The sequence below is a fragment of the Panthera tigris genome, chromosome A2, assembly GCF_018350195.1.
Source record: "Panthera tigris isolate Pti1 chromosome A2, P.tigris_Pti1_mat1.1, whole genome shotgun sequence".
Taxonomy (NCBI): domain Eukaryota; kingdom Metazoa; phylum Chordata; class Mammalia; order Carnivora; family Felidae; genus Panthera; species Panthera tigris.
The window spans coordinates 125,675,911-125,698,858 of NC_056661.1; the positions used below are offsets into that span (position 1 = coordinate 125,675,911).

At 42.9% G+C, this 22,948-nt stretch overlaps 1 protein-coding gene across 3 annotated transcripts in view; it reads right to left on the reverse strand.

The window, feature by feature from the left end:
- The window catches only part of AOAH (acyloxyacyl hydrolase), a 167,213-nt gene that overhangs the window by 95,689 nt on the left and 48,576 nt on the right, over window positions 1–22,948 (reverse strand). For all 3 annotated transcript variants that reach the window (XM_007078576.3, XM_015535929.2, XM_007078575.3), the window contains exons 6-9: window positions 13,169–13,228; window positions 7,942–8,012; window positions 1,181–1,241; window positions 56–126 (exon numbers count right to left, since the gene is read on the reverse strand). In XM_007078576.3, the coding sequence (XP_007078638.2) occupies window positions 56–126; window positions 1,181–1,241; window positions 7,942–8,012; window positions 13,169–13,228 (263 nt within the window). The remainder of the gene's footprint in view (window positions 1–55; window positions 127–1,180; window positions 1,242–7,941; window positions 8,013–13,168; window positions 13,229–22,948) is intronic.

Here is a 22,948-nt window from a genome sequence, read left to right on the forward strand (position 1 = left end):
TCAGGCCTCCTTTATAGAAGGTAATTTTCCAAATCAGTGACCAGCGGAGACGTACCTCCTGCCCGGGTATGCCATCTTGTTGCTGTCATTGCAATCCCTCCCTCGCCAGTGATAGCCCCTCAGCGTCTGAAATTGAAGAGCACACACAGGAAGGGTCATTTCCACTGTTATTATCCATGAGGAAGGACAGTCAGAGCTGTCTGAGGGGTACTGACATGTGCAATTTTTAATTTGCATGCAGTCTAGGAACACTAGAGATTACTAAGAAAATGAAGATTAATATGCTAAGTCATGCTGTGTGAGGTGACCAGGGCTAATACCAGGTAGTGTGTGTGTGAGTGGGTGTGGATGTGCTGTTGGGTGTGTGCCATACATGAGAGCATGGGAGTGTAAGTGTGTGAATGTGTATGTATGTGGGCATGTGTGTACTCACAGGTGCGGTTATGTGGATGCATGCTGTACACACGTGTATATATGAACATGCATGTGTTCGTGTGTGTGTGTCCACTTCCACAAACAGCAGGAACGTCCAACTCTCTGAACTTTATTAATCACCAATCTTCTTAGCCTCCAAAGCAATTTTTTTTTATTTGGTCAAATGATGAATTGTTTTACTGGACAATTTCAAAATCTCTAACAAAACTGGCTAATTGTGTGGATTTATTATGTGATTGACCTGCCTTGATCCTTGATTTGAAAGAATCAAGAGTCATGATAATGTCAAACAATGTTTTTGTTTCCCCCATTCCTAGGTAGCATATCTGAGAATCCCACCAACTTTGGGGAGTTACATCTGTTACTTGCCTGTTTGCTTTCACAGCGAACATCCTGATATCCAATGTGCTCTAAGTCAAACATGTACACACTCATAAACACACACACGCACGCTCTAAAAGTAGGCTTAAGAATTTCCCAAATAATTCTCAACACCTTTCAAAATAACTGAAACACCCAGCTGGGAATGGCTTCAGGAGACAAAAAACAGCCTCAGCCTAAGACCCACTCTGATGGTTCATGTATTATTAAGATGACAAAAAAGTGCATAAAAATCATAAAATAGTGCATTATCAAATAATTAATACATTCAAATTGAATTCAGTCTTGTCTTATTAAAGGAAAGATATTTGTAGAAAGCAGTACAATATTTAATGAACATCTGGTTACTCTTAACAATACTTACTGGAAAAACACTGTATTTGTCTGAATCTACATCTTTGAATGGCACAGAATTTTTTATAGCTCTAGAAAAAAGAAAACAAAACAGCTGGTGAGCTAAGAAAAAAAAGAAACTGTGTTTGTGAAAACAAACAGAGACATTTCAGATATGGCTATGTTGAGTATGTGTGATAGAAGTCCATTCTAAAAATAAAATTAAGTGCCTCCATGATATGGAAGAGTGCCCGCCAAAGTTTGCCAATCTCTGTTCTCCACCTAATTAGAACTATTTTCTCTCTGATATTAATTTGGCCCATATGGGGAAATGAAACAATTGAATCAACATTTTGGAGAACATGGGATATTGAGTTTGAGATGCCCAGAAAAGAAGGAGACTGCATTTTTGGTCCAATGAGCTCAGCGCCACGGATTGAATTTGTGCCATTTTACACATTCTGTGATGGAAGTCTTTTCTTAAAATTCTACTCTTTTAAACCACTAACTCTAAGAATCTTGAGGCGCTTTAGCTGGCAACGTTCACTCCCATTCATGAGCCCGGAAAACCAAAGACTCTGATGTGATTGATGACCAAGCAAATTCATGCTAAAGCCACAGACGCCTCCCCCAAGTGAGGCTCTCCCCCTGCGTCTTCCCTACCAAACTTGTCCCAGCTTCTGCAGGGCAAACACTGCTTTCCCTCTCTTATGGGGTAGCAGGGTAGTGCCATCATATGGCCGGCTGAGGCTATTTTTAGAGCCTAGAATGTAGAGAGCAACATGATCCTTTACAGGATTTGTTAAATGGTCTTTTGAATCAGCAGTTGTGAGAGCCTCAAGGCAAATGGATTCAGCAAGAGCCAGCACGGAGACTAATTGGTATCACAGAGCCTGTCTTATTAACTCTGGGATGGTGGTCCCACCAGAAGTCTAGGTGGTAGGCCTCTCTCGGTACTTTTTCCCCATGTACATATTTCCCCCATATACCTGTTGGACAGCTATCGTAGTCTTTAGTTGAGAAAAGAAGGACACACACACACACACACACACACAGGGTATAGATCCAAACAGTCGTATTTTCAGTCTGGGAAAGATGTTAGGTGAAAGGTCACAGTTAGTCTGCCACCCTTTTGCCATCCTGAGGATGAGAGTTTGAGGAAACAACGAGTTGCCTCTAGAATTAGAAAACGAATTCATTAAATTAAACTTCATCTGCTTATTTTAAAGGCTCAAAGTAACTAACCAAAACCATACTTTCTAATTTTTTTAATGTTTTTATTTTATTTTTGAGAGAAAGAGACAGAGTCCGAGTAGGGGAGGGGCAGAGAGAGAGGGAGACACAGAATCCGAAGCAGGCTCCAGGCTCTGAGCTGTCAGCACAGAGCCTGACACGGGGCTTGAACTCAGGGACCATGTGACTTGAGCTGAAGTCAGACGTTTAACTGAGTCACCCAGGTGCCCCTCAAAACCATACATTCTAGACACAAGGGGGTTGATTGGTCATTCAAAGTAGCATAAACTGCAATTTATATAAACTCCACAATCTCTTATTCATAGTCTCCAATCCAAACAGCTATGAAAACAGTTTTTTTTTAACTTTGCAGAAAATTCATTGGTGGAAAACTTGATCTGAACTGATAGAAGGCAATTCATAGGCTTTACCCTACTTAGTGTGAATATTTATACATTTCACTGCTGAAATACAAATGTGTTTTCTCAGAAGGTACTGAGAGTGTTAGGTGACGTAAGGTATATGCACCATATGTCACTTTTCTTAAAATCCGGAAAATTCTGAATTTCCGATTACACCTGGCTCCAAGGTTTTAGATAAGACATTGTTTGACGCTAACATTACCTGTGGAAAACTGTATCTAAATTTGATACTTCATATATCCTTACAGGTGTCTAGTTGTATGCTGGAACATTCATTCATTCATTCATTCACTCATTCATTCATTCATTCATTCATCCCACAGGCATTTTTGGAGTCTCTGCTGTGCACCAGACATGATACTAGATGTTAGGGGAGAATATATTTCCAGAAGAGCTTAATGATGGGTAGGAGTAAATAATGCATCAATAGATAACTACAGTATGATGGAGAAAATGCTATAAAGTGTTGTGCACCAAAAGGGAAAACACTTCTAATACTATACAAGGGAGGAAGTGAAAGCATTTTCAAAGCATGTAATTGGGTGAAGAATGTTCTAGCAGAGATGTAGTAGAACATAGCAGAGTTCCAGAAGAAAAGTCATAGGAAGCCTCTTAACATAGTTCTGGGTTCTGAAATTAGACTCTCTGGGTTTGAATCCCAGGTCTGCTCTCTACTTGCTATATAACCTTAGACAGATTCATTTCATCTTTTGTACCTGTGTTTTCTCATTTGTAAAATGGGGCCAGTATCCGTGTCTGCTTCCTAGAGCTGTGGTAAAGACCAAGTGAGTTGGTCCATGTGAAGCGTGAAGATCCATGCCAAGGATGTGGTAAGCACTCACAAAACATGAGCTCTTTTTGTTATTTTGTGCAGTGGTAACAGTTATTCCAAGGATAGTTTCTAGGGCTGGGCAAACGGGAGTCAGGCATCTGCTCTTATGACATTTTAGTTTCTGGAGCCATCTCAAATCCAATCCATGGACCCTCTTCAGGCTTTCAGATTTCCAGGGACACAATATTCTACCCAATGGTCTTGTTGGCTGGAGCAGCTAATCACCCACTCGGGGACGAATGTAAAATACATTTCCAATAGAGCCATTGCTCATTACTGCCAGTTGTTGAGCTAGCAGGCTTGATCCAGTGAGCAACTGTAATTGCAGGTGAATATTATTCATTACATAATAGAATAGCTATTCAAGTTCAAACTCCCCAAAAGCATTTCATGAAACTGGGGCATGACAACAAAAGCAAACTAGGGAGAAAAAAAAGTTTCCACGTGTAGCTGCCTCACAACTGAGTCCCAGGCAGCACTCCAGGGCTGGGAATGGGTCTGTTTCATATGCATGTGGCTGCATTACACGCATCCCTGCAAGATGAAATGAGAGCAGAGAAAACCAGGAAAGAATACACCATGGCTCACCTTGGTCGTGGGGATGGGGACTGACATGGTTGGAAGGAGCAGGTCATGGGGAAGAAGGAACAAGTAAAAAAGGCAAGGAAAATAATGATGAACTACAGGGAATTAACATAGGATAGGATAGTCTGTCCATGTTTACGTGAAATTATCCATATGCAGATTAATGCATATGGAAATTAAATACAAAGAAGAGATTATTAAGAGGGGACTCTCTTGACTTGCCATTGTTATGATAAAAAATAGTATGTAGGCACTGTCAATGCTGACCAGAACAGAACAAAACGAAAACAACAAAAAACTTGATTGTCCCCACGGTAGGTAGTAGTCTGGTATCTTACACAATAAAATAGTGTCTTTTCTTTTTTTTTTTTTTTTTAATTTTTTTTTTTAACATTTTATTTATTTTTGAGACAGGGAGAGACAGAGCATGAACAGGGGAGGGTCAGAGAGAGAGGGAGACACAGACTGAAACAGGCTCCAGGCTCTGAGCTGTCAGCACAGAGCCTGACGTGGGGCTCGAACTCACGGACCGCGAGATCATGACCTGATCCGAAGTCAGACGGTTAACCGACTGAGCCACCCAGGCGCCCCTAAAATAGTGTCTTTTCTTGACTTATGCCCTACTAATTGCAAAGCACTGTGGTAAGTACAAGGATAAAAGTTTTGCTGAGAATGGTGTCTGTGATCTCCAGGAGCTGTGGGTATGTGGGAACCTGATGGGAAGCTGCAGTACAAGAGCTTGATGCAGGAGCAGGTACCGGTGAGCTCAGGGTACTAAGGGCGAGCCCAACGTCTAGTAGCAGAGCTGGAGAACTTCCCACGGTGGAGATACCTCACTGTATTTGGCAGGCATTGGACCAAACAGGATGCGGGCGGGAGAGGCACAGAACAGGAAGGCATTCCTACAGGAAGGGAGTCTATCAAAGGATTATCTAATAGAAGACACGTAGGTCTTGTCTCTACCACCTGCTCACTGTGCTTAGTGGGTCAGACACTCAGTGTGCTAGAACCTACTTGCTCATCTAAAAGGAGGGCTAAGAGTCAAGGGACAGACAATTGGGTGGCTCTGAGAATGGCCTTTGCAATCAGGCTGCCGATTCAAATGTCAGATTTATTTATTACTAGCTCCATGACCTTGGGAAAAAGACTTTACCTCTTTAGATAGGGAAAAATAATGCCATCTGCCTTGTAAAGTTGCATTGACAAGAGTTCCTGGTGCACAGACCTTACTGTCCAGTTATCCAACTTTCAGTTATTGTTATTACTGAGCCACAGGTTGTTTTGAAGAATAAATGAGGCTGCATTTAAATGTGCTTTGTAAACCATAAAGCACTGAATAAATTGTGTTCTGGTGCAAATTATATTCAAAGCACAACGATTTTTAGAAAGAAAATACACCCTGCTTTTGCTTTTTCATAAAAGAAAAATTTCCCTTTTAAATTGGGCCAGGAAAATCCCTGGCCACAGATGCTCTTGAATTCAATTTTTCAAAGGTGGTTCAATTGAAGAATTGTCACTTTGGGTCCTGCTGGCCCACGTTTGACATAGAAAATGCAATGATGCCTTCAGCAAGAAGGGGACAGGTGTCTCAATTCAGCAAGATCTAGGCATGATGAAATGACTGGGGACCTGGGGAGCTGGCTGCATCTCAGCCTTCCAGCATTTTCTTTCATGTCTTCTATTTCCCCTCCACTGCCCACGTCCTGGTGCTGTGTCCACCCCTATTCATGAAAAGTCATGTTGATACTGTTTCTGGGACCCAGGCCAGCATTTTGCACAGCTGGCTTGCAGGAGCTCATGTGGGCAGATGAACCAGGAAAAGTTTTTCAACTCTTGGATCTCCAAGAAGCTTTGAATATAGGTCAGAAGATAGTTTTGTCCTCTCCTGGGGAACTTTCACAGCAGAGGGAAGATGTTTAGTGGATTTAGCTGCCATGAAACTCATGAGATGAAGGATGGAGAAATGTAGGAAAAGTGCTTCTTATTACAGGTTGAATGTTCACAAAGAGTCATTTTGAAATTCTAACCCTGGGTCCCTGTGAATGTGACCTTTGTTTGGAAATAGGGTCTTTGTAGATATTATGAGTTAAGATGACACCATTAGGCTGGACCCTGATCCAATATGACTGCTGTTCTTATAAAAGGAAAAGGTGGACAAACAGGGGAGATGGCCACGTAGGCTGGAGGCAGAGATTGAGTGTTGCATCTGCAAGCGAAGGAACACCAAGGATTGCCGGCTCCACCGGAAGCTAAGAGGCAAACTGGGGCACCTGGAGAGTTTAGTCCATTAAGCATCCGACTTTGGCTCAGGTCATGATCTCACCATTTCGTAAGTTTGAGCCCCATGATGGTCTCTGTGCTGACAGCTCAGCCTGCTTCAGATTCTGTGTCTTCTTCTCTCTCTGCTCCTCCCCCACTCACACTCTGTCTCTCTCTCAAGAATAAACATTTAAAAAGTTACCAAAAAAAGAAGCTAAGAGGCAAGGAAGGATTTGACCCAGTATCTCGGAGGCAACCTCAGAGGGAGCAGAATCTCAGAGTAGTCCCGCCAGCACCTTGCTTTCAGACTTCCAGCCTCGAGAACTGAGAGAGGATACATTTCTGTTGTTCTGAGCCATCCAGTTTTGTAGGTATATTATTACAGCTACGCTAAGAAACTACTGTAGCCTCTCAGTCCAGATGTGCAGCCCAATTCATCTCCAAGCCCTCACAAGGAGAGCCAGGCAGGACCAGATACACCTGGCTGCTGAGAGAAGCTATCTCTTTAAGACTCAGTGTCCTTCACTGTGAAATGGAATAATAACAATCTCTACTTCATGGAATTGCGAGGACTGGATACGGAAATGTTTGCAGGCTCCATGTCCAGCACCTAGAGCAACATCCGTGTACTATGTGACCCTCTTAGCACACCGTTCCATCTTTTAAAGTTCTGGACAGTGATTCCTATGACACCCAGCACAACCTCAGACTCAGAGTAGAGCTGGGGTATGGGATTTTAAACGGAGACAGGAGGTCGTGGGAATTCGGGACAGTGTTTTGGTGTTGTTGTTGTTTAAATGTTTATTTTTGAGAGAGAGAGCATAAGCGGGGGAAGAGCAGAGGGAGAGGGGACAGAAGACGCGAAACGGGCTCTGTGCTGACAGCAGTGAGACCGACATGGGGCTTGAACCCACAGACCGTGAAATCATGACCTGAGGCGAAGTCGGATGTTCAACCTACTGAGCTACCTAGATGCCCCAGGGACAGTGTCTTTGTATTTGCAACCCTGTTCATACACATCTGAGTCAGAGTCTTTAGGTAATAGGTTGCACCCTGTGATAAAATGGTCCCTTTGTAGCCTCATGAGTGCCTTGCACTAAAGATGTTGAGTCCCTTCCATGACGAGTTGCTAGCCTTGACTGTCTCTTACACAGCAAGGAGGGGCTGTCCCCACATGCAGCACGGGTGTGCACCAGGCTGCCCAGAAGTTTCACGGGTCCCAGCCCAGGATAGAAGTCAGGCCTTAAGGTTCAAAGATAACTACTATGCAGTGTATTTCCAAAATGATTTGTTCAGAGCTCATTTGTCCTTTAGTCTCTGTACAAGTCATGAGCAACAAACACTTTCCCCTTCAGGAAGACACTTTTAACATCTGGCGATCATTTCAGTCACTGGAAAACAGAGACAACCAAAGATGCCATCTCATGCCAATACTTGGGGAGATAGAAATAGTATACATACAATTTAATCTTCTGACAGATCTTGGCCAAAAACGGGAGGGAACAAATATCAGCACTGCTTCTGGAATATTTCTGGAGAGAAAAAAAAAGATGACAAAAAAGTTGCTTAGTTCAAGGAATAGCCCCACAACTTGTAAAGGCCCTTCTTCTCCCACCGGCCCTATAGTCTGGATTTCTGGACCCTCTTTCCTTCAGAAACTGGGCCATTGTATTTAACTTAATTTACTTCTTGTTCCTGTGCCCACACTCCATATTCACTCCGTCTCTGTGCCTTTGTTCTTGCTGGGGGCTCAGCCTGAAGGCTCCCCCTTCCTCACACAGCCAGCCACTCCTACCTTCACGTATTCTCCACTTCTTCCCTAGAGGATCTGGCCCCTCGTGGTCCATCCCACTTGGGCAACAACATTCCTCTCCCTCCTTGTACTCAAGGCTTTGGGAAAGGGTTGAAACAAAGAACATTTTCAAATAGAATAAGCCCAGCCTATTAGGAGAGAAAATAAAGACTAATGGGGAGACATGCCTTGGGGAGAAGGAAGAAGGAAGTCCCCTTTCCTTGGGGCGGGGGTGGTGGGCAGGAAGTGGGGGCAGGTGAGGTGTGGAGATGAAATTCCTCAAGCTTCATGAGCAAGGGATTTCAGACAGCAGTTTCCAGAACTCTCTAGCTGTGGGACAAATTAAAAGCCCTGGCTTTTTACTGGGTGGTACTCTTACAGTGATTGTGGTTTCCATGATGTTTTCCTCAGATGAAAGAAAAAGACAACACGGTAGAAAAGTTAGAAAGTAGCATTTATCAGTGAAGGAGGAGAGATCGTTGATTTTGCCAGCCTACAGAGTCCTTCAGGTGGCTATGAGTTGTATCAGTGGTGTTGGTGATATATTAACCCTGGCAGAGGAGAACAAGGCAACCTCCTTTTCACATTATAAATGAAGTTTTTAAGTATCTTTGTGAAGTTTGCCTAACTTTCTAGGATGAGAGAAACAATCCTGATTGGTGCCTCCATCCATATGCACGACACGGAGACAGAAGAGGCTGTCCTTGTCCTCACTGCAGTCACCGTCTAGTGGGGTGGAGGGGTGAGTATCTCAGCTCTTAGCATGCTTTGTGAGGTTTGCAGGGGTCTAGGCATTAACGTGGCTATCTAGGAACCCAGAGGAGGAGGCAGGAGATGAGCCAGAAGTCAAGTAGGAAGGTAGATGTTCTAGGCTTTGTGACCTCAAGTCTGGGCCACAGACTTGCCACAGGTGCAATGTGTGAGCCCCACCCTGATCCAATTAAGGAATTGGAAAGCCTGGGGTGGTTCCCTGGAACCAGTGTTTGCATAGCTTGCACAAGGTCATTCTGGTGCTCGCTGAAGTTTGCGAACCACTGCTCTAGCTCCTGGCTGATGCAAATGTGATCACCAACCAGGAGCACTGACCTTGTCTGGGAGCTTTGGGAAATGCAGAGTCTCAGGCCCCACAGCAGAGTCCACATTTCACCATGGTCCCAGGTTACTGGAGCCATCACCAAAGCAGGAGAAGCGTGGCTGCTGGCACAGGGAGCCCCCCACGCGACGCCATGGGAGTATCATCATGCTGGGTGTGGCACCTCGGGGGGCGGCCGAATGTTTCACCCTGGCTGGCGTGTAGGGAGCCACGAGGACATGGTGAACCATGGAGGGAAGGAGACATTAGGACAAGTCTAGGATGCTGCACTGTGTGTTATCCTGTGGGGAATTCCTGAAGACATTAAGCAGAGAGATCACATTTGTATTTTAGAAAGATAACTCTGGGGGTGAGAGGGTGTCCTGGAGGAGGTGAGCTGGGGCAGATGGACCTGTTGGCAGATAAACACCCTGAGGCCTGATCCTGGGGTTTCTAATCTCAACACTACTGCTATTTTGGGCTGAGCAATTCTTTGTTGTGGGGCTGTCCTGTGTCTTGTGGGATGTTTAGCAGTATGTCTGGGGTCTAGCCACTAATGCAAGCAGCCCCAAAATGTCCCCAGATGTTGCCAGATGTTCTCAGGGGAAGGGTGGGGAGGACAAAGTTGCCACTGGTTGGGAACCATGGTTGTAAAGATGAAAGGAGAGGGTGGTTGTGAAAAGGAGGGGTGTTTAGAAGGTTGAGTCCAGAGACCCAGCTGTAGACAGACTGTCAGACAAAAGCCAACATAAAATTATACTGAAACATCGGTGGCAGTTTGGAAATATAGACACATTCAGAGTTCAAAGTCAGGTTGCATTTGAATGTTCGAGCTACATCTTTTAATATTTACTTGAATCTGAAGGCCTTGGTCTAATTAACCTAATGACAAGGTAGATTTTAACACAGATGTAACCAATTCATCAAAAAAAATTATATGGACAGTCTTATAATTATTGCACAAGAGGTAAAATAGAATAAAATGTTATAATTGCACAGCTGTTCACTGTCAGAATTCAACCTGAAGGCTGCAGCCGTCTTTGACATTCATTGGGCAGAAACTCAGTCTAGGATGTGGACAATAGATCACGGGGCTTGCCCAGGGATGTCTCCCACCCCCAACCCCACCCCGAACTCCTCCCATTGAGACAGAGGTTTTAATAACCCAGTCCTTTCAGTCCACGATATGGGAAAGACTAACCTCTTCTAATTTACTTGCAAAGAGGAATGAGACAGACACAGAGGGATGTTACTTCTGCAACCCTCCCTTGTAGTGTGCCAGCCCCTTCCTTTCAATTTGAACTTTGCTAGACAGAGGCAAAATGTAGGCTGTGATTGATTCAGCAATGGTTTTAAAATATTGCATCTGGCTGCACGTAGTCCCATTTAAGTGAAAGTCTCAATCTGGGCTGTCCCTGGGCACAGGGGTCATGTAGCATCTTCACTTAGCAATCTATTTAAACTGGTTTCTGCTTGTATCTTGAGCTTTTCCACACACCAGGGTGTTAAATGAGTACAGAACAATACACAGGGGTTGAATAAAGAAAAAATGTAGTGACTGGGGTACAGAAGGCCAAAGGGGAGAGAAGAACTATTCTTGCATACACAGCCAAACTGAAGTTGAATTTCTGCATGGTGAAGTACTTTGCAGCCCTTGCCATGTATTATTTTGCTTGGGTTTAATTGCACTGGGGAGGATGATTCTATTAAGTTGGTAGGTTTTCGATCAGGGATGTCATGTACAGCTGCACAGGTCGTGCACTGCACAGTTTTAATATCTACATAGCCTGTGATGTGAATGGTGCTTCCTGAAATTTAGTACTGAGGAGGTCTGGTTGAGAGCTACTGGCATAGTGGAGAAGGTAGGAACTCAGAAGTAGCAAGATATGGATTTAAATGATGGGTTTCTCACTTACTAGCTATATGGAATGAGTGAATTACTTAACATATCTGGTCTTTACTCCTCTCATCTGTAAAATGGGGTTGATAACAAAAATATTATTGATTGTGAATGAATTTTTGTGAGAATTAAATAAATTGATTCCATAACTCAGGTACTCTAAGCCCTTAGATGCTCAGTTTTCTGCCAGCCTCACTGAGATGCAGATGTTTTCTGGAACATCCCCTTCAACAATATTTAACCTCCCCCCAGTCTAACAGACTGCGCTGAAATGACATGCAACCTACTGTGTGCTGCTTTCTGCATCCTAGCTGGGTCTGCAGGTATGTCAGCCATCACAGTGGAATTAATTGCAGCCAATATCATCTGAGCAGTAATTCAGAGACACTTATTTGCATTTTCTGATTCCTTTTTCCTTGATCGCTTAAATCCAGAGGGTAAATACATTGGAAGAGGTTTTTGAGGAGTTTCGTATTGTTGTTGGGTGAAAAAAAAAAAAAAACAAAACTTTTTTTCTTGGCTTTTCACAAGGAATTACTGGAATCCTGCTCCATGGATTTATGCTTGCAACTCTGATGACAGAAATGAAAAATTGTAAAATCCTAATTAGCCTTTGAGCTAATGCCAAGGCAGTTTTTGCTAGCGAAGTTAACAACGCTGGGAGAGTAAGTTTCTAGAGGCATGTTGAGAAGAAGGAAAGAAGAACCGTATTGTTCTCTAGTTTTGTTCTGAAGGTGGTCAAGGGTTGCATGTGGTGTTTCAATTTCTTGTTCAATGGCTTAAGCAGATTAGCTAAACTGGCTGCTGTTAGCCTTTAATTACTCACTGAATTAAATAATGATTGGCAACACAGACATTGTGATTGATTAATTGATTGTGTAGAAATGCCCGAATAGTGCCATTCACCACGTCTCAGCCTTACATCAAAACCCATCTGCCCCCCATGAGCAGGGTTGCCAGATAAAATATTGCACTGAACATACTTACACTAAAAATTATTCACTGTTTATCTGAAATTCAAATTTAACTGAGCATCCCCTATTTTTATTTGCTAGATCTGGCAAGGCGAGCCGTAAGGGCTTTTCCTCCTCCTTATTTCTGTGTTGTCAAATCAATACCACCTGAGATGTATCCCATCAGGGTGAGTGGCGAGCAAGGTGATGAGGCAGAAGCCAAGGACGAGGGCCGTGCCTTCTCATCTCTGATGAATGCTTCCTTATTGCCGGGACCTTCAGCCTCGAGGGAAACCTAGTTCTTTAAAGGTTTTCTTTTCTGCTTCCTTTTCGCTTTGGGGCTGATTTGCATTCAGGGCCTAAGTCCCATACTTGGCTCCATGATAAATGATTTAAACTAAACATGGTATCGATTGAGTGCTTGGTAAGTTCCAGGCGTGCCACACATCAGCTCTGTTGGTCCTCACACCTATGCTTTGAGAAAGGAACGCTGCTGCTGTCTCTATCTTGCTGACAGGAAAACCGAGGCTCAGCTCAAGGGCAAGTATTTAGGAAGTGGAGGGGCAGGAGGATACAGCCTCCTCCAAAATGGTCTACTGGAGAGCAGCACTCCTCAACTGTGAGTCCCAGAGGACTTTTGGCAAATGCAGGAGACAGTTTTGGTTGTCATGACTGGGGAAGGGCGTCATGGCTGCTGGCATCTAGTGGGTGGGGGGCAGGGATGCTGCTGTGATGTGCAGGAGGGTGCCCACAACAAAGGCGTAACTAGCCCCAATGTCCGTAGTGCCCAGAATGAGAAACACTACTGCGGAAAAAGGGGGAGGGGCTCACCTTCCTACCTCAACCTCACTGCAACAATGGTGGAAGCAGGCTTGGATCTGGAGTAGCCTCTGGTCTTTGGGGCACGCGAGCAGGGGTGGGGGAAGACCGATGCGTCAAGGAGAACAGAGGCACTGTCCTCAGTTGCTTACCAGAGCTGGGGACTTCTTGACAATCTGTCTCGCCTTCTCTAGTGTAAATTTCCATGCCTCCTACAAAAACAAAGTTAGACAACATTACTGCTTGTGTCTCATCTTTCCTTTCCATGTCTTTTCCAAAGTTAGGATCTTTAAAGTCTGTAAGTTTGCAGTGAAGAGATTATTCCGTACATTTGTGATAAAATAATTCACAAGAAGGCAATTTCATGCTAATAACCATCTTTATTAAGGGATTTGCTCTGTGCCAGATGCCGTGCTAAGTACTTTGCAAACACGGTCTTATTTAATTTCACAACAGCTCTGAGAGAGATGACCTTTTTATAGATGAGGAAATTGAGAAGCAGAAAAGCTAAGAAACTGGCTGATGATCGCAGCGCCAGTGTCTGGAGAGACGTAGTCTGAACCTCTGCCTGCCGAGCTACGCTGATGTCTCTAAGTAACCGATCCTTGGGTCCGGAAGCGTCACGGCAGGAGGTGGCCAACGGTGAACCTGCTGGTGCAAGGTAACACCCCCGTCTCCCGTTCACCTCCTCTTCCAGTTCAACATCCCCGTTTTTCACCATTTCTAGAGCATCCAAGTGCATCTTCTTAGTTTACATTGCAAGTATAAAGAGTTTGCTAACTGTGACCAGTAACAATTGTTATAGAATTCCATTTTTGTAGACTTGTGGGCAGTTTGGGGGACAAGTAGCCCTGGGGGTGAGGGGTGGGGGGTGGTCTTTGCTCCCAGCACTGCTTCCCAGAGCTTTCTTGCTCCCAACACGTCCTGACCCTGCCACAGTCTTCCTCGTGCTGCTTTCTGTGAGACCTGAGCATGGGTGATGGTTTGCACATCTGGGTTCAAACCCCGGCTCTGCTGTTTATTAGTTGAGCAAGTTATACTCTGAGCCCTTCGGTATCCACAGAGGTCCTTCACATGTAAGAAAGCCGTCTTGTAATCATCTGCAACATGGGAATTGATATCCACCTACCTCATAAGGGTGCTGTGAGGATGATGGGACATCATTTATGTAAAGCCCTAGGCCAGAGCCTTCCCCAGTAATCCCCACTCAATAATTGATAAGTTGGTTAGGAAACTTTGGTCTCTCAAACCCTAGATTTCCCCTTCCTAATCGATAAGGAAACTGGATTAGGGAAGAGTGTCATGGTTCTTACTGCAGGAAACTGAGGACATTGTCCCTGCATTTAAGCAGAAAGAATAGGTACCAGGAGCACCTGGGTGGCTCAGTCAGTTGAGCATCTGACACTTGGTTTCATCTCAGGTCACGATCTCACAGTTTGTGAGTTCAAGCCCCACGATGGGCTCTGTGCTGACAGCACAAAGCCTAATTGGATTCTCTCCCCGCCCCCCACTCTCTCTCTGTCCCTACCCCCTCTCAAAATAAATAAATAGCCATTTAAAAAGAAAAAGAAAAAACAGGTACTGGAATGGGACCTTGGAGGTGGCTACCAGCAGGAGAGGCCTCTTGGGAGATGTGACCATTGTTGCTAATGCATGTTCAGGACTTGTGTCCCTGCTTGACTCTGTTGTGGATTCTTCCCTCCTGGGAGACACCTTCTTCCATTACAGAGCTCCGTAGTATTCTGAAGACCTCAGCCATGCTGGGTGAACGTGGGCAGAGGAATGAATGCTCAGTGTGAACTTGGGTTGGAATGGATTTTCCAGCAGGTGCTTCAGGAAGGAAGGTAGCAAAGCCAGCCACAGCACAGCCTCTCCGGGCTGGCTCTGAAACCCTCTCCCTGGCTTCTGCCCCAAATCACACTCCTCCAGCTCAAGTTCAAAGGATGGCAAACCATGGCTCTTGTGTCAGAGGCAGCAGGACCGCTGACATCTAAGAGCGCATGTTAGCTACTTGAGAAAGGAGGCTGCTCTCCAGGTCAGTCTGGTCACCAGGACGCTCTCGTACAATGTATGATTCTTAAAACATTGAAACGCTAACGTGTCGGTTGGTGAACAATTGTGCCCCTGAGCCCTTGAGTGTCCCCACCACAGGTCTGGTCGTTCAGCCTCTCCCTAGGACTCCCTAGACTTCCTTAGGATCAGTTCACAAAGGGTCAAAGTTGTGGTACAGCCTTATTGGCACCTGCAGACTGGGCTCCATCACCACACCCGGCGTCCACTCTGATCGGCTGACAACAGGGACAAAACAGACCATTGAAATCCTCACTTTAAAAACATAGATGCATGAATGCAATTTTGGCTTTTTCTGGAAATTCTGACAAATCCTGGAAACTCTCTGGAAAGTCAGCATCTCGGGCAGAGATCTAAGCATCTCGGACACTAGATCTAAGTGCAAGTTTCTGTTGTGGTGCCCTTTCTTGGCTGCTCTCGTTAGCCTAAAAGTCATTCTCTGCGATACTGAAACATGCTGTTGGTGCCCCTCTGCCTTAAGTACATGCCCTCTGCTTCTCTGCCTTGGAAATACCTCTTTTGTTCTAAAGCCCAGCTCAAGCCTAATACAGTCCTTGCTACATGCTAGGTGCTCAACACATATAGAAATAAAAAGTGAAAGAAAATAGTTATGATATTATGTTAACCCAAGAAAACAGGCTACTAGATTTTACACGCACAGAAGAAAAGTCTTGCAAAGAAATTTGCCATCATACTTGTGAGTGACAACTTTTTCCTTTTGGTTCTTTCTTGTGTTTTCTAAATTTTCAATAATGAGCACAAATTCAGCAATAAATGCTTTGTAAAGAAGAACTCAATATATGTTGCCCTGTTTCTTACTGAAACAAAACAAAAACATGCTTCCAGCCTAGAGATGCAGTGAGGACCCTGGAGATCTGGTGGTGAAGAGACATTCCTGCTCTCCCAGAGTTGCCAGTCTGGCGAGGAGACAGACCAGGAATGAGCATTGCGAATGCAAGGGGCCAGAGAGATGGCCTTGGCAGAGTCTTCATAGGACAAGCCGCTTGGATCCCCTTCAGAGACATAATCTGAGTTTCATCCAGCTCAGTTCTCTGAGGGGATCAATGTGTAGTGAGGGACAAAGACAAGCAATCCAAACAAACAAACAAAAAGCCAAGTGGCAAGTGTTTCACCAAATGCCTTCTGACCCCCTAGTGCTGTGAGTGACGATGCTTCTGGGGTTGCCCCTGGGAGCCCGAGGGCAGGTTCATCTAGACTGGCTCAACCAGAGCACCACTTTCTTCCACAGTTCAAGTGCATAAATGCCAACATAGAAAAGAGAATCTAGATACCAGGCCTGATCTTTTTCCTCCAGAAGAAAATGGATGTAAGGATTCAAAGACATTTGGAAAAGCTCATTTTTTGCTTGTCATTATGATAGGCAAATGGGCAAATTGTTAGCAATGTGCAAATGAAGATAATTGCTATCTCTCCCCGGTAACCTTTCACTGTTGGCAATGTACTGCTTAAGGCATCGTTTCTAAAGTATGAGGACCACTCTTCTGTCCCCTGAAAAATTAAAACTCAGAATACAGATGCAACTGTAATTGGGGGTTGGAGAGAGAACTTGGGAATAGATGGTGAGCTGGTTATAAAACTTTGCTGGTTGGAAGCCATACTGGTGTTTATGACTCGGCTAGAGCAATCTTCTGAGGCATGGCCAGATTCTCCATCAACAATGAGGGGCTTGGTTCTGAAGTGCTCATTTGATCCTGAAATTTTTATGGTTAACTCCTTCCAGTTTCTCATTACTTTCTCCCTCTGGTTATAGTGTCCCCCTTATTACCACTTCAAATTCCCTCCAGGGTCTATTTAACATCCTCATGAGTGGGTTACTGAGGAGGCCCTCACATCGGCTTGCAAGATATAAGCCCTCAGCATGGGAGCTTAGAATCTGAAGAACCATGGATACGTATATTGGATTTCTTTACTCAAGAACTTGGAAAATTCCAAGGACATTATGGCATGGTGTCATAGTAGGCTACAAGAACAGAGAGGCTGACCGTCTGCAACATCATCAGAGCACATAGGAACACAAATCTATGGTAGTTCACAGAACACTTTTGTCTAGAATGATTTAAGTGTTCCTCCAAACCGGAGCCAGCCCAAAGTCTTCAGACAAGAGGAGAGGCTTGGTAACTACTGATCTTCAGTGGAAGATATTTAAATATATAGTAGATCATGGTCTCCGTTGTTATTTTCTATTTAAAATGCATTTGGACTCTAGAGTGTTTGTGGGTGTGAATGCTAGCTTTGCCATTTACTAGTTGTGGGACTTTGGGCAAGCTACTTAAGCACTCCAAGCCTCACTTTCCTCATCTGCAAAATGGGGATCATAACAGCATTTGCGTGTGTGAGTATTGAACAAAATAGCACTTGGAATAGTGCTTTGCATATAGTAAGCATGGCATTAGTGTTAACAATTGACATACTTATTTTGGGTTGTTATGCCACCAACACATAGCTGGAAAAATTACAGTAATTACAACATCAGCCTCTAAAAATGTATGCTATTGTTTCCATGATCTTGAAAACGACCCTGAGAGGAAAGCATTATTTTTCCCTTTTACAGATGAGAAAACAGAGAAGAGAGGTTACATATTGTAACCATGGTCGTTCTGCAAGCAGAGCTAATGGTGCTGAAGTCTCTAGGCTCCAACTCCTTTCCCACCATTGCCACACTGTTTTCTAAGAATGAAATAAGCCCAAAATTTTAACACAGGCAAAGAAATTTGACTTCTAAGGTTTCATTGAGGCTTAAGGGAATGGCAAGGGAAATTCACATGGAATGTGGATGGTTTAACGCAAAGGATCACATGGTCAGGGGAGAGAATTGACTCTGTACACCAGGGACCTACGCACCTGCAGTGAAACTCATGTACAAGCATAACAGCCAGCATGTGACTGATAGTGAAAGAGAAAGAAATAGTCGTTCAGTCTGTCATTGCTTTGTGCAATCATTCGTTCTATTCATTCATTCCACAAACACTTATTGTTTGTCTATGTTGTGTGACATATTACATACTAGAGATGTAATAGTGAATGAGACATAATCTTCTCAACAAGGGTGTTATAACCTGGGAGAGAAGATCGGAAATAAAATGTAATTAGAATACAACGTAGCAAGAGTTAAGTAATAATTATTATTCCTATTTTATAGATGAGGTAAATTAAGTCTTAGAGTGGATAAAGTTCAAAGTCATAGAGCCAATGAGTGGCACAATCCAGATTCAGTTCAGACCCTTTTGGCACAAAACCCATGCTTTTAATCCCCCTCTGGGGGACGTTAATAGGTATGCTAGACAAGAAAGTTGTTTTAAGTTAAAAAAGTTTGGGAAATCTGTGAACTAAATACTCCTCTGAGAGAGCCATGACACACATTAGTATTTTCAAGGCTTTCAGCCGCTTTGTGGTAAGAAGTACTATGTAGAAAAGCATTTCCCAAACATTTAAATGTTTCAGCCAAAGCATAGCATTGTATTGTCTACGGTAGGGGAAAATGTAAACAAGATAGCGTACCGGGGATTCTCCAGAATTCAGTATAATTTCTCTTGACATTTTGGGAGTATTGGTGAATTGGACAAGACACATTCATTAATTGGGTCTTCTCAGGTTTTGTGATGTTAAATAATTAAATTCTGGTACACTTAGGAGTGAAGGAAGTAAAGAGAAATAGTATTTTTAGGCACAAGTTTCTACCGTGAATAACTTTTAGTGATTGTGTTCTCTACTATCAATTATAGCAGCAGTAGATTTAAAAATTACAGAAAGTGCCTTTTGTTCACTTCACACTTTTGACAGCAGTGACAGGTTCCTACAAAGGAGAAAGCCCCTGGGAAGTGAAACGAAGATTTTAGGTGCATGTTTTTTATTGTCCAAGAGCAGGCATTATGCAGGGGTGGGGAGGTGTTGAGGGTGGGGGAAGATCACTGATCTATTCGGATCTTTTCTAAAAGTTCATTAGGACAGGCTTTTCCACACCTCTAAATTTAATTGTATAAGTTGATTCACAAATGGAGCCAGATTTGAGAGAAGCTGTCTCCAAGGATTTGACCACCCACTGGAGGCAGTGAGTACATAAATAACTGCCGAGTAAGGCAGACTAGTAGAGCCAAGAGAAAGGGGGGGAAAGTGCTTTGAGGTGACTTCAATTCAGTAAAAAGACAAAGGCAGGAAGCTCCTCTGTTTGTAAGGTTTTATCAAATAGTGTCATATCTGGCTTTTGGGTAGGATTTGCTCATCTATTATTGTATCTACATTCCGCTGTATCCTACAGTGGCTATTTTCCAATATGTAGGATAAGGCACACCAAAGCCCAATTTGATTTTCATGTTCTGACAATTCCCAGCTCTGAAGGGCATTTATGATTTCTAGATGTGTGGAAAGAATGAAGTCAGTTCATCCCACTTTCTTCTTCCAGGGACAAGAGGGAGGGAAGGAAGGAAGGGAGGAAGGGAAGAAGGAAGGGAGAGAGGGAGGGAGGGAGGGAGGAAGGGAGGAAGGAAAATGTAAAAGAAAAAAGCCACTATATTTAAATCCATTCCCTTTGATCACTGAATATCTCTTCCTCACACTCATTTTACCATTAGCTAAATGTTCTTCTTTCCTATTAGTACCATCACTATATTTAATCATACTATCCACATCCTTTCCCCAAGACAACACCTTTTCAAACAGCATTATTTTAAATGGCACTCTTCCCATCCCAATATTTTTTCCCCCGACATTATTTTCATTGATTTTACCACCATCACCTCCAGCAGCATCAATGCGCACGTACAGAGGTTCTTTCTTCAATGCTGCCACGTCTGTGCCCAGGCATTGTCTATGCTGCATCTCTACACTTTATACCAACTCAGCCAGGCAGGGATTAACAGTTCTCATCCCACTTTAGAGATAAAAAGTCAAAGAGCCAGTGCTGGAATTGTCCAAGGCTTCACAACCAACACTTTTTTTTCATTTTGACTGTTTCTTCCCTAGCGTCTGTGTATGTGAGGAAGCTCTCCAGCGCTAGACTCTATGGGCTGTTCTTATTACAGGAAATTGTCCTACTGTTTAACCCCATGATTTCTAGCAAATCATTGGGTTAGTTAGATAGTGAGTGTGGTTCAGTCATTGGGTTGTTTTAGGCCAATTGTTTTGCAACATAATCCATTATTGTTGTTGTTGTTATTGTTGTTGTTTGACTATTATTCTGTTTGCATTCAGGTTGCTAGATAAGTCTTGCCCAAGGTTTCACAATTAATTTGTATTAGTTTTCTACTTTGCTTAAAGCAACACAAATTTACTCTTTCATAGCGTGGAGGTCAGAAGTCTGAAATGAGTCTGAGGAAGTTAAAACCAGGTGTCAGCTGGGCTAACAGTCTGTAGTTTCCAGGGGGAATCTGTGGCCTCCGCAGTGTCTAATGGCTGCACCCCCTACTTAGCTGATGGCCTCATCACTCTACTTCTGTTGTCATATTTTCTTCTCACATTCTGACCCTCCTCCCTCTCTCTTATAAGGAAGGACCCTTTTAATTACATCAGGCTGATCCAGATAATCCAGGATAATTTTCCCTCATTTACAGGTCTTTAACTTAATCACACCTGCAAAGTCCCCTTTTCCATGTAATGTAACATTCACAGATTCTGGGGATTACGACGTGGACCTCTTTGGAGGGGGAGCATTGTTCTGTGCACTATAGTGTTCATTCAACACATACTTATTAAATGATTAATGAGTACAGTGAGTTGTGCTGGCCTTTGGGGAAATTGCAGGGAACAGCATGTGTCTGGGGAATAAAACAGCTAGGTTATCTGTTCTCATGGAGTTTATATCCTAGAGCAGATGTTAAACAATAATTTTACAATTATGTAGTGTAATGTACAATTGTTTGATTATAACTGTAATACATTCTGAAAGGAGGAGGTATGATGAAAGACAAGAAGTTTGGAGGGTCTGGCTTAAGTTAGGGCATCAGGAATAACTTCTCAGAGGAAATGACTTGTGAACTGAGCTCTAAAGTGGGTGACTAATTAGATAAAGACGAGGGTCAAGAGTGGATATTGGGAGACCACTGATTAAAACCTTAATATTTAACATATCTTTCAGAACTGTTCGAATTCACTAGTCTTTCTTTTTCTTCCTTCCTTTCCTTTCTTTTCTTCCTTCCTTCCTTCCTTCCTTCCTTCCTTCCTTCCTTCCTTCCCTACCTCTCTCCTTTCTTTTCTTTCTTTCTTTCTTTCTTTCTTTCTTTCTTTCTTTCTTTCTCTTTCTGTCATTAACTTTTCTTGAGCTTAGGGAAGAAAGAAGCATATGATGAAAAAAGAAATACTTATTTTTAAAAACTTTTTAAAGTAGGCAAAAAACACTTTCAAATCTTGAATACCATATAAGCATCTTTTTTAGGATCATTTCTTCTACCTATCAGAAAAGGAAATTAAAAAAAATTAATGTTTATTTACTTTTGAGAGAGAGAGAGAGAGAGAGAGAGAGAGAGAGAGAGAAAACACAAGTGGGGGAGGGGCAGAGAGAGAGGGAGACACAGAATCCGAAGCAGGCTCCAGGCTCCCAGCTGTCAGCACAGAGCCCAATGACGACAGGGGCAAGGCTGGGGTGGGGTGGGGTGGGGGGGAAGCAGTGGAGGAGCTAGAATTCAGGAGCTTGAGATCATGACCTGAGCCAAAGTGGGACACAACCAACTGAGCCACCCAGGCACCCCTCAGAAAGGGTAATTAAAATTTTCATTATTTCTGCTATATTTTGAAGATTTTTAAGGTCTCTATGAGTTTAATGACTGCCAGATTAGTCTTTAAGCAAGTCTAAGTAGATAAATTCTCCAAGATTCCTAATATGGGCTTACACCAAAATGCAGCATGGAATCTCTATCAAGATACCGTGAAATGCCCAGAGAAATGATACAACAGTAGACCGTACATCCAAGCACAGCATCTAATGCTTTCCTCTGTTCTCTTAGAGTTTTAATCCTCTCAGTCTTCAGGGAGCAATTTAATTTAGTGGCCTCTGATATTTATAGTCTTTCTGTTTCTGCGATAATTTCTTATCTAATGACCTTCAAAGGGTTTTGTAGAGGCAAAAGACATAAGAGATAGTTGGAATCTCATTTAATTTTCACTTTGTTAATTATGAGAAAAGGATCAGTATTTCCTCCTACAATTTTGGTTCTTTGATCTTCTTTTTCTGTAAACTAATTGTTTGTGGACTTTTCTAGACTTTTTTTCTTTTCAATTTTATATAAGCTCTTTGAATTATGGAAAAATAACTTTGTGTGGCATATTACAAAAACATGTTCCAGTTTACCATTTTTTTAACTTTGTGTATGGCAGGTTTTTTATTAGTCACATGTATTCATATTTCCTTTTGCAACTCTTGTGTCACAAATTACAAATAAAATTGCTTAGATTTTTCTTCTTTTATGGTTCCATTTTTAATGATTCAAACTTTAATTCATTTGGGATTTACTTTGCTATAAGAAATAAACATTGAGCTTAAATTTTATTTCCAAATGGCTGGTCTTTAGTTCCATTGAGTGAATAAACTAGTGTTGTACCACTGATCTGAATGTTATTTTTATCAAAAACAAGAATGTGTTTGGGTTTATTTTTAGGCAGTATATTCTGTTCCTCTTTAGGCTGACTCTTCCACATCTAGAAGGCCATATTCCCCTGTCATTTATCTCATTGTTCAAAATCTCCTGAGATGTTTAAATAGGAATTTTAAAAACATTGCCAAATAACTCCACAACCGACAATTTGCTTGAATATTGATTTCTCCTCTGTAAAATTAGGATAATAAAATAAGCTTGCAGCTGTGTGGAAGGACTTTAGATGCTATATGACAAGTGCCTAGGCCAGCTTTTGTT